The 12,346-nt window shown below is 39.8% G+C and overlaps 1 protein-coding gene across 1 annotated transcript; it reads left to right on the top strand.

The window, feature by feature from the left end:
- Positions 1-7,271: 7,271 nt before the first annotated feature.
- LOC122297743 (F-box/kelch-repeat protein At3g06240-like) lies at positions 7,272-8,591 on the top strand. The gene has a single exon (XM_043107893.1). It carries the CDS (start codon positions 7,342-7,344, stop codon positions 8,419-8,421), a length of 1,080 nt encoding a protein of 359 aa, XP_042963827.1. The 5' UTR covers positions 7,272-7,341; the 3' UTR covers positions 8,422-8,591.
- Positions 8,592-12,346: the final 3,755 nt, after the last annotated feature.

Below are 12,346 nucleotides of genomic sequence, written 5' to 3'. Positions count from 1 at the left end.
TGGGTGACTTGGGTCAATGGGTTTGACTGAGAAGAAATGAAGCTAGAGAGACCACAATGTCTGATGTTAAAGGGTAGGAGCCATGGTGGTGAGCGGCACTACGTGAAGGAGATTTTTCATGGCAACTCAGGTTGAGGTAACTACTACATGAAGGCTAGAAAACGTGCATGTATTTACAGATAATTGACTTCTGGTACTGAATATTGATAAGGTTCTGTAAAAACCACCGTTATTACTTCGGGTGGTGTACGTGAATATTTATAGTGTAAGTTTACATGCATATGATGATAAATACAGATTATAGCCGTTGCCTACAAAGAAAAGAATTTAATCTTGATCTTGATCTTTATCTTGATCTTGATCTTTATCTTGATCTTCCGTAATACCCCCCCGCAAGCCTAGCGTTTGAGAGTCCCGAACGCAAAGCTTGGAACGAAAGAATATAAATGCAGGACGACCAAGGCTCTTGGTAAGTATGTCAGCAAGCTGAAGGTTGGTAGGGACATATTGAAGCCGAAGTTCTCCGGAAGCCACCAATTCACGCACAAAATGATAGTCAAGCTCAATATGTTTGGAGCGATTGTGGGAGACTGGATTTGTGGCAAGAAAGATGGAGCTTTTATTATCACAAAGGAGAATCAGAGAAGATGAAGATGTCACTTTGAGATCACGAAGAAGATGACCAAGCCACTTTACTTCGGCAGCGGTGCTAGCAAGCGCTCGGTATTCAGATTCACAGCTTGAACGAGACACAGTAGGTTGTTTCTTGGAACGCCAAGAGACAAGGTTATCGCCAAGGTAAATAGCATAGCCAGAGATAGATCGGCGTGTATCAGGGCAGCCGGCCCAATCAGCATCTGAGTAAGCAAGAATATTGCAGGAAGAAGATGGAGTAAAAGATAGGCCATATCGTAAGGTGCCCTTGATGTAACGGAGGATTCGTTTAACAGCTTGAAAGTGGCAAAGAGAAGGCTTGTGCATATATTGACTTACGGCAGAGACAGCATGAGCAAGGTCCGGCCGAGTGATAGTAAGATATTGAAGAGCACCAACAAGGGACCGATAGAGTGAGGGGTCATCAAAGTCAGGACCATCAGTAGACAGATGACGTGCAACAACCATGGGAGTGCTCACAGGCTTGCTATCAATTAGTTTGGCACGCTGCAAAATTTCATGAACATATTTTGCCTGACTGAGAAAAAGGCCAGAGGAAGTCCGATGTGCTTCAAGGCCTAAAAAATAACTCAATGAGCCCATATCCTTGGTGGAAAATTCCTTGGATAATTTGCCAATAAAAGCATCAAGAAGAGTGGAGTTATTGCTGGTTACGACAATATCATCAACGTACAATAGTAGATAAATTAGGTCAGCACCCTTGGAAAACACAAACAAGGATGAGTCAGCCCGACTGCAAGAAAACCCAGTAGCAAGAAGAAAAGTACTGAACCGATGAAACCAGGCCCGTGGAGCTTGTTTGAGCCCATATAAAGCTCGACGTAACCGGCAAACATGAGAGGGATATCTCGAATCAACATAACCCGGAGGTTGCTCCATATAAACTTCCTCCTGAAGAATGCCATTCAAGAAAGCATTTTTCACATCAAGTTGACGAAGTGGCCAGTGATTAGAGACTGCCAAGGAAAGAACAACTCGAACAGTGGAGGCTTTGACGACTGGGCTGAAAGTATCATTGAAATCAAGGCCTGGTTGTTGGGTGTAGCCTTTAGCAACAAGCCGGGCCTTAAGACGATCAACAGAACCATTTGCAAGATACTTGATGCGAAAGACCCATTTGGATCCCACAATATTTGTATTTGAAGGTCGGGGCACTAAATCCCAAGTGTGATTATGATGCAAGGCTTGAAGCTCCTCATCCATGGCAGCAATCCACTCGGGATGCTTGGCAGCGGTCTTGAAGCCTTTGGGCTCGCGCATGGTGAGTAAAGAGTGAATGAGTTTGGAATTTGGAGCTGTGCATGTATAAAGGGCCCGAGTAGATGGCTTAAAAATCCCAGATTTGGCCCGTGTTTGCATCGGGTGAGTGCCAAGGACAGGTGCTGGAGCCGGAGCAGGAGATGGAGCGCTAGAGATGGGTGCAAAGGAGGAGCTTGGCCCATCAACAGTGGATTCCTGCAAAACTGAAGGTGACACAGAACTACAAGATGGATCAGTTAAACATGGGCCACACAAATTCGGGAAAGGACCGGGCTGAGAAGGTAAAGAAGCTTCTGATGGGACCGGTGGTGAAGAGGGGGGTGCAGTGGGCTCTAGAAAGGTAGAAATTGGGGTAGAAGGTAAAGGCCCAGAGCAATTGTTATTTTTGTACGGGTAGCCATGATCATCAAAGACAACATGTCGAGAAATAAATATTTGATTTGTAAGGCGATCAAGACAGCGAAAACCATGATGAGACATACTATAGCCAAGAAAAACACAAGAACGACTACGGGGAGCTAATTTGTGAGGGGCATAATCACGTAAATAGGGAAAAACAAGACAACCAAAAGGATGAAAATGAGAGTAAGAAGGAGGCTTACCGAAGAGAATCTCAAAAGGAGAGCGACGATCAAGAAGAGGTGTGGGCAAGCGGTTAATAATGAAAGTGGCAGTGCTGAACGCATCAACCCAAAATTTAAGAGGGACATGAGAGTGAAAAAGCATAGCAAGACCGGTTTCAGTTATATGTCTATGTTTACGTTCGGCACGACCATTTTGAGAGGGAGTGTATGGACATGACATTTGATGACGGATGCCTGAGGAAATTAAGTGATTTTGAAATTGATGATTAGTAAATTCAATTCCTCCATCACTTTGGAAAATCTTGATTTTAGTCAAAAATTGATTTTCAACAAATTTCTGAAATTGGAGAAAAATGCGAAAGAAGTCAGATTTATGTTTCAGAGGATAGAGCCAAGTAAACCTGGAATAATCGTCAATAAAGATAACATAATATCGAAATCCAAGATTGGAAGTGATAGGTGATGGTCCCCACAAATCACAATGCACAAGATCCAAAACATGCGAAGCACGTTTGGTATTTAGAGAAAAATGAAGTCTTTTACTTTTGGCAAGTTGACAACTAGAGCATACAGTAGGATTTGGAAGTAAAGAAGTGACACATAGTTGACGATTTTTATTCAAAAGAGAAATGATATTATGAGAAACGTGACCCAAACGAGCATGCCAGTCATCAAAGGATGCACGTGGACAATTATTAGGAAAAACAGAAAGAAAGGATTTATGGCCACGTTTAAGCACATAGAGGCCATTTTCACGTCGACCGGTTGCCACCACTCTTCTTGTGTCGCGAGTCTGCACAGTAAAGCGATCATTAGTAAAAGTAATAGAGAAGGGAAAATCAGAAGTGAGTTTACTAATGGAGATGAGATTTTTAGTGAGGCCCGGCACAACTAAAACATCTTTTAAATGAAGAGAGGATGTGGGAGAGAAGGTACCAGTGTGAGAAATTGGAAGAGAGGCACCATTTCCAACTACAACACAGTCCTTACCAGAATATGTATTTGCGTTGTCCAACTGCGCAGCATCATGAGTCATATGGGCGGTAGCGCCGGTGTCCGTATACCAATCGGAATCTGGTACGTCATTAAGAGAACAAGAAGTGAAAGCCTCGGCTAAGTTGGCAGCAGGGGAAAACCGAGTATAACGATCTCGGCATGAGGAGGCATAGTGACCTTCTCCACGGCAAATTTGACACCGGATTTGTCGATTTCGATCTCTATGATTGCGGGCACCACGACCACGTCCTCCACGAAAGAAACGGCCTTCTCGTCGTCCACCGTTATGGGGAACAGTCTTGATGTTTTGAGAAGCAGTAAAGGCAGCAGCAGGGGGGCCCGAAGGAGAAGTTGACTCCAAGGAACGGACAAAAATCTCATAGCTCTCGGCTTTGGGCACAATATCATCAAAAGTAGGGAGAGGAGAGAGAGACAATTGAGTAGTTGAAAAGATTGAAAAAGATGAACCAAGACCACGTAAATACCAGTGGATTTTGTCAAGATCATCAACCGGACGCCCCATGGCAGCAAGCTGATCGCAGATGGCTTTGAAATCTCGGGAGAACTCAGGTACAGTTTTATCATGCTTTTTCATGGTCTGAAGATCATCTTTCAGCCGAAGTTCACGAGACTTCGATCGATGGCTGAATGTAGTTTCCAGCCGAGACCAAACAGCACGGGACGTGGGCAATCCAACGACAGCAGACATGGCTTCCTCGGTTAAAGTGGAGAGAAGGAGACTAAGCACAAGTTGATCGGTGCGTTGCCACTCAGCCAGCTTGGGATTCGGTAAAACAGAGGAATCGGAAACAATGGTTGCAGGGGGCTCGGCAAGTGTACCATCAATATAGCCGAGGAGAGTCTGAGATTGCAGCAGCGGCAGAACTTGACTGCGCCAAAGAAGATAGTTGGAGGATGATAACTTGATGGTGAGAAGATGAACCATGGTGGAGAAAGGCAGAGTGGGGTGGACGGAGGCCATGGGATCGAGGATGTTAATCCAAAAAAAGGCTCTGTGATACCATGATAAGGTTCTGTAAAAACCACTGTTATTACTTCGGGTGGTGTACGTGAATATTTATAGTGTAAGTTTACATGCATATGATGATAAATACAGATTATAGCCGTTGCCTACAAAGAAAAGAATTTAATCTTGATCTTGATCTTTATCTTGATCTTGATCTTTATCTTGATCTTCCGTAATAAATATTAAGTAACTTGTGAATTTACCAAGAAACATAATTTCTATAATACCACCCTATAGCACCTCCAACCTCTACTTATGACTTTAACGACCCGGTCCAGCATTATTAAAGATGAAATAACATACGGATTATGATGAAGTTGATTTTCACGGTCTTTCCCATGGTTGGAAGGAATGTCAGTCTAATGCTAGCATGCTTTTAGTTCGTCTAATTATTTGGAGAATAATCGTTTTGACTGTGAGAGAAAGGACAGGGCGAGGGGTTGAGAGAAAGGGAGGACAGAGAAATGAATTCAAAGGCGAAAGAGATATTATATCTTGTATGCAGAGACATTGTAAGTATAATAGACTAATACTGTGTTACCTTTTTATTAGACGGTGTGAAACACACAAAAACACCTCATCCGATTTGAAGAATATAAACTCTTCCTAACAAATCACAAAATGTTATGGTCAAAAATACTTGTCGTATTTAGCGGTTTGGCCTGATTATAATATATACCATTTGAATTCCATTTTGAAGCTTAACAAAACTTCATGGAGCGATATGGCATAGATGAGCCAAGTATTAATCTTGAGAGACGATGGAACATGAATTGTTATCCCTATGAAAAACGTCGTATGTGAAGAATACGCCACGTCGTATGTGAAGCACGTTATAGTTGTCACCACGTACTTCGGATTTATGAACCGACCAACGGAGAAAGAACCAAATGCAAGCAAGGTCGCCATATTCAGACAGTGGAAGGCTGTGGGTAATTTTGAGTGAACTTGAACGTACACAAATGCTACATCAATTGCTGCAGTCAGGCAGAAAGGAAGGATGATATTACCCCGGCCAGTCCATGTTGTGGCGTTCAGCATGAGGTTCAACCACCAAGCCAACAGCTGGTGGTGGAACTCCTGCTTCTATGTCAACGACTTCATCAGTAGAAGGTTGCGAAGGCCATGGAATTAAGCAGTAGCTGCATGTTAAATTTAAAGAAGACTCGGAGGAAATATGTCATAATTATGCGATTGAAGAATGCGCCGAAAGGATTTTCCATTCACGCTATTTGGTGAGAACACTGGTGAGTACTATTTTGAAAGGGTAGGAGAACTGGAGAGAGACGTATATTTATAGGGGATGAGGAGGAGGATTCAATATCAAAAAATTGCGAGGCGATCTTTCCTTGAAATTACCGTAGCCATCAAAGTATTCACTATTCACATTTGTTTAAAGGTTTTAAATTTTAGTCTAATAAAATGTCAGTTTTTGCCTTTTACGTACTCAAAATTTAATCCCATTTTGAGTTGGGTATTTCATTTTCTATATGAATAAATATTATTATTTTTTAATTTGTCTAATTTTTTATTTACTTTTGTTTTTTCTAAGTTTTTCCTTTAGCGTGTTAGCTTCGTTCAGATCTCAATCAAGGCATCAAGCAGAACAACACATACAGATGTAAATTGCAGGAACCAAATTCCCAAACTAAGAAACAAAAAGGAACAAATGATGAAAAAGAGACGGCATACCCGTGAAGGAGGAGAGGAAAGCAGAGACAATAAAGAGGACGGTGAAGAATAATTTTGATTAAATAATTTCACAGCTTATGAGACAAATTACCCTGATCAAGCTATCCTCTTGTTGTAATAGATCCCTGCATAAACCCTAAGATCACATAACAGAATATCAGAAAAGCTAACAATTGCTTTAAATATAGAAAACTAGATGTCTAGTATGGGATTAGAAAAGTTATCATCATCAAACACAAGACATGGCACACATCATGGTAAATACAACTTAAAAATATCGTAATGAACATGAGCCAAATAACAACTTGCTCCCAAACCTAGATGACAAGAAAGAAGCAAAGCCAAATTGCATGGATCGAGATTTTCAGGTTATTCTCCAATGTTTCCTCTGAATTTCCCTTTCTAACTCCTCTTCTAACTCAATTTCCGCGTCCCCCACTGTCCTCTACCTGCAACGCATAAACTTTTGAATTTTTCCATAATTGGCTGGGACTCTATTTTTTTTCACAGTGATAACAAAGTCCCTTTCTTTCCCATCCATCTGAACAGATGCAATTCTTCTATCAACATTGCTTTTCAGAAATCTGTCATCAGACCCATAAGACTCATGAGTATCTCCTCCATACCCCCTACTCTTGAAGCTTTTCTTGAGCTCAAGACGTATTCTTCTTGAATTTTGGCCAAGCCAAAGGCTTCACTAAGATTAACAGGATTAAGCATCCTAATGGGCAACCTGATTTCGTCTTTCAAGCCACTCAAGAAGCAACCTATTGGAAAGCCTCAAATTTGGCTTTATAGGCAGCTACAACGTTTGTTTAAGCCTTGTCTAGCCCTCCATGGCATCATCAAAAGCTGTGGGGCCAAATCTTACAATCAAAGCTTTAACAAATGAATCGCATCCTGAAAATTGCTTAATGTCTAAGATAAAACCTTTCAGAAAAGCGTCTTTACAGAAAATCTTAATTAAATTCAAATTCACTATAAGTAATACCTTTTTGTACTCTCAAGTCTCAACCGATAGTGAAATTAAGAATGTTGAGCCGTCATCTCCATCTCCCAGAAGGCGTGGTGACTGAAATTCTGTCGACGCTGCCTGTAAAATCGTTGATGCGATTTAAGTCTGTGAGTAAAGCCTGGTATGCTCTCATCGGAGACCCTTATTTCATCACGAAGCACCACACTTTCGCCATTTCTGATCACAATCGCAATCAATACCGTCGAGTCATCCTTGAGCGTTGCCGAGCAACAACTGCCCCACGTTTCTCCATGCACTCTAACGACACCCTAGAGTTTTCCGGCAACATACATCTCGTCCCACAATTGTTCTCAGAAGATATTAACCCTGTACATTTCATCGGTCTCTGTAATGGAATATTTTGTCTTGTTGGTATTGCTCCAGAGCGTTTCTATGGTGCTCCTGAACCAGACCGGGCTAGGGAGATAGTGCTTTGGAATCCTGCAACCAGAGAATCAAAGAGGCTTCCGTTTGTTCCTCGCCCGCCTGGTTTTTGCCCCTCGTTTATCGATTTCGGCTTTGGTATTGATCTCAATTCCAATGACTTCAAGGTGGTTAAAATCATGTACTTCGATTCTCCGCGGCATTACCAAGTTGAGGTATACAACCTTACTACTGATTCTTGGAGAGTGATTGATGCATCCCTCAACTCAGCCTATTTTATGAAATGGCCTCATTTTCCTTCATACTTAAATGGATTCTATTATTGGTTGATTTGTCCTGAACGTCGCGAGGGGGGGCATCGTTTATTGCTTTCCTTTGATATGAGCAATGAGATGTTCCGGGAGATAATGTTGCCTGATGATACAAGTTCTCTTGTTGAACACATTGCCATTATCAATGACTCTTTAGTTGTGATTGTTGGAATATTGGCGTTTGATATATGGGTGATGAACGAGTCTATTGTGGAAAGTTCTTGGACAAAACTATTTACGATTGAATTACCCACTCTTCCTTTACAATTTCTGGACGACGGTTTGATTGTGCTTAGCGGCCACCATTGTGATCCAGATAAAAAATGCTTGGTATTATTTGATCCAATAACACGAGAACTGAAGAATCTTCCAATATATGACGACGGCTCGGAAATGTTTCAGCTGGTTAGTTACAAAGAGAGCCTAGTTTTAGTTAATGGATGGAGGAATGTGCTTGAGCAACAAGACACTTCATGATTATGATATTGTTATGCATGGATCCTTTCATGGGGCACACAACAAGATTCTTGATCATTCCATATAAATCATAGATTTGGACTATCAACATTTATGTAATCCAAGAGTACTACAGAATTACTGTGAAACTGACTGGTTTCGATGTTGTGATTTGTTATTAGTTACTGCTTCTCTTTGCCTATTTATTCACCAATTTGTTCCTTCTCTATAGAGTACCCGTTCCTGTTCCTCACGTAGTTGGAAATATAAATTGTGCTCGCCATCTATTGAGCACTATTGTTGACGTATATGTGAATGTTGGAATTTGAAAATCTTCGTAAGCCATGAATTTGCAGAACTTCGAATTAAAACTGGACGGATGGACAGCAGTCCAATGAGGCCGAAACCGACATCAGTGAGTTTGGTCCCGGTTTTGGTTAGAGCTGAAACCGTAATCCCCATTCCTTCTCCTTTCTTCCGTTCTTCGACCTTATTACCTCTCTCTCTCTATGTTTTCTCTCTCGTTTCCCTCACTCTCTGCTCTCCCTCCGCAACCAGCCATTCTACCGATGGCCCAGAACGACGGTCCCACAAGCTGCTCGTTACATCCCGACAGCAACCCAGCAGACGCCGGAAACCCACGTACGCACGTTCAATGGTTTTCATTCATAAGAAAAGAACGAAAAAAATAAGCAGAAATACCCACCCACCCCTTCGTAGCGCTCTTGCGAAACCATTGGTTGGCTAGGAGTAATAGTTCTTTTCATAGGCAACTTTAGACTGCGTTTATATGTTAAGGTAAGCTGAGCTCAATTGAATTGTTTATAAATAATAGTGAATTAAATTAATGGAGTGAATTATGTAGGATTCATTTCAAATGAGTTTAGATATATTTAAATATTAAGATGAGTTTAAAGATAATTATAAGAAGTTGAAAAACGTTATGAGTCTCATATATAAAAAAGTATTGAGTTGAAAAAATTTGTGAGTCCCATATATAAAGAGGTTTTAAGTTAAGATAAGTTTAATAATTTGAGAGTGAAGTGCTTGGATATTAGACTCGGCTTAAAATTACTAGATTAAACTGAGTTGATTTTAGTTGAGTTTAACAGCCAAACAAGTTTAACCATTTCTTTTACTTAGGGCATGTGCTTGGGATTGCGGTAGGAGTTTTAAAAAATGTTTAAATAGTTTTAAGAACTCTTTAAGAAAAAAAGAAAGTTATTTGGGTATTACATATTAAAGTACTTTTAATCTCAAATAAACTAAACAAGTACGTTTAAGGAAAAAAAATTTTCTCAAACGTTCTTTTCCGTATAATGCAGAACGTAATTCAAATTTTAAAAACACTGTTAATGAACAAAAATACTCATATAACTTTAAAATAATTATAAATTTTAAACTTTCAAGAATATGGACATATATATAATTTTTAAAAATTTAAATAATCGTCATTTCAATCTCAAAAAGTATTTTTAAAGTATAAGAATTGGGATATAAACATCTCGAAGTAGTTATATGTGTTGTGCATGCTCGATGTGCTGTTTGTGGTATCTTGCCCAGCTACTCCTTGTACGCATATTGGTGTTTGTGTTTCTACAATTTGTATCACATAATCGTAAGTATAAGAATTGGGATCATGTAATTCTGTTAAGCAATGTATTTTTTATTGCGGAGACTTTTTTCTGGACAAATATTCACTAAGAAAATAAATAATACCAACAGGAATTAGAACGAAATCGTGGATTGCACGCAAAGAAAATCGGACCATACTTGAGAAAGGCCGAAGGCATAAAACAGAGAGATATACAACTTTCTTATTTTAAATCTTATCATCTCAAGTAAATGCATGACGTTGCTGATACCGCACATGTTTAGTAGTTGAAATATGAAATTATTTAAAATTTGTCACATCAAAAAGTGTGAATATTAAAGTATATAGGAATAGTTTTAAGATGAAAATTTGAATTACTCACAAATAAAAAAAACTAGGGAATGATTGGTGATTAAAGAAAGGGGAGAAAAAGAAAAAGAATAAAACCATACCCTTGATTAGGTGCGCAAGGAAAATGACTAATGTTAGGTCGGATTTACCACATTGGATAAACTGATATGGGCAACAAAAATGAGCTATTTGTCTATTGTTAATGTGTAAATTTATACAACAGACCGAAATAGAAGAAAGAATTATTCCCGACTCACGACAATGATTCGGGAGTCAATTAGCTAGGTGCTCTCCACCCTATAAAATTAATAGTAAACAAGCAAATAAAAATAAATAAAGAGAGATATAGAGATTTACGTGATTCGGCATAAAAACCTACATCCAAGATTGTTTAGGAGCACAATCCACTATGGTGGATAATTTTACTATCTTTCATTGCCTCACATATCTCACAATACAAGGAAGGAATTTAGAGTTTCTGAAAGTTGAAGATGATGCCTCCCTTGAAAGAAGATCCTTGGGAGCCATTAAGTGTGGAGTCTGTGCATAGAAAGCACTCATAGATTTGTGGAGATCTCCTCCTTATATAAGGATCTATTTCTTTGGAGTAATTGAGTTCGACTTACCTTGTGAACTCACAGACGAGCAATCGACGGTCGCCTAGCCACCAAACTATAAAGCCCATAGCCCTCTGTTATTCAATCGTAAACCACCAAGCCATTGCTGCCATTGTTTCAATGAACTCAACCTCCAACCACTCTGAATTGTCATGCCTAGCAATCGTGAGCTCAGTCGTGAGCCACCCAGTGCTCCACAATGAAACATCCACTCGGTTTGGGTATAACCTCTATCCCTCTCTATCCTTACCCCTCTCATGGACTAATTTACTTGGGCAGTAGGAGATCATGAATTGAGTTTGAGAATATAACCAACTACAACACACGACATAACAACCCCATCACTTCACACTATGCACAGTTATAACGCAAACTGCACAACCATCCCATCACTTCACAAAGCATAACCACATCACAAACTTTACATTTAATTTCGTCACTTCATAATATACTGTCATATCGCAAACTACATCACAACTGCACAACAACCCCATCACTTCACACTATTTATAGCCACAACACAACTACACAACAATCCCCATCACTTCACATTTCACAGCCAAATCACAACTACTCCATTCGCAATCTAAAGTTCACAATTCACAATTACCAACAAGAGTGCACCATTCACAATGCCAATTAAGATGCATAAACGTAATAACTTATTGACGGAAAGATATAGAAATCATACCATGATTAGGGGCTAAGAGCTTGCTGCATACTACGTGGCGCTGGCTAGATGTGTATGGTGAAGACAAAGAGATTGTTGGCCTTGTAGTGTGGCAGTGCACAGTAGACAATAGACTGAAGATAGAAGCAAAAGTAAGAGATTGAAAGAGAAGTTTAGAAAGAGAGAGAGAGAGAGATCATAGATGAAAATAGATTGCAAATAGAGTGAGAAAGAAGATGCACAAAGAAAAAATTACATTTGTTGTCACATCTCCATCTCCCTTTGCTTTGCTATTCATTTATACAAAATTTTCACCATTTTCATATCTTCAAACTGTCTCTTCAGGATTTCAGCCAACCTGTACATTTTCACCTTCTTTTTATAATTTTTTTTCATCTTTGGTCTAGAGCTTCTTCAATAGTGTTGAAGTGAGTTGAATGAATAGTCTGGTCAAGACCCAAGGTTGCGGCGAAGTGGGTTGAGAGAAGGAATTTTTTGGTTACAGCGGCCAAAATTAAAAATAAATAAATAAATGATGGCAACACGAGCTATCAATCACAACCATTAAAATCGAAAAGAAACTACTCCTAATTTCAACCTATCCCAATATCCAACTTTCAGCCAAGGCGTGACTCTTTTGTACATATGGGTATTTGCATTTGAAGGGAAGGGATGAAGAACATGCTATGTGAAGTTATTCTCTTATTGGAATAG

Source organism: Carya illinoinensis, chromosome 15 (genome assembly GCF_018687715.1).
Source record: "Carya illinoinensis cultivar Pawnee chromosome 15, C.illinoinensisPawnee_v1, whole genome shotgun sequence".
Taxonomy (NCBI): Eukaryota; Viridiplantae; Streptophyta; class Magnoliopsida; order Fagales; family Juglandaceae; genus Carya; species Carya illinoinensis.
The sequence above is the reverse complement of the archived record's forward strand: the minus strand, read 5'-3'. Positions and strand labels throughout refer to the sequence as shown.

Excerpts from the sequence above, each read along its gene's own strand:
- LOC122297743 (XM_043107893.1), top strand. The coding sequence starts at position 7,342 with ATGCGATTTAAGTCTGTGAGTAAAGCCTGGTATGCTCTCATCGGAGAC.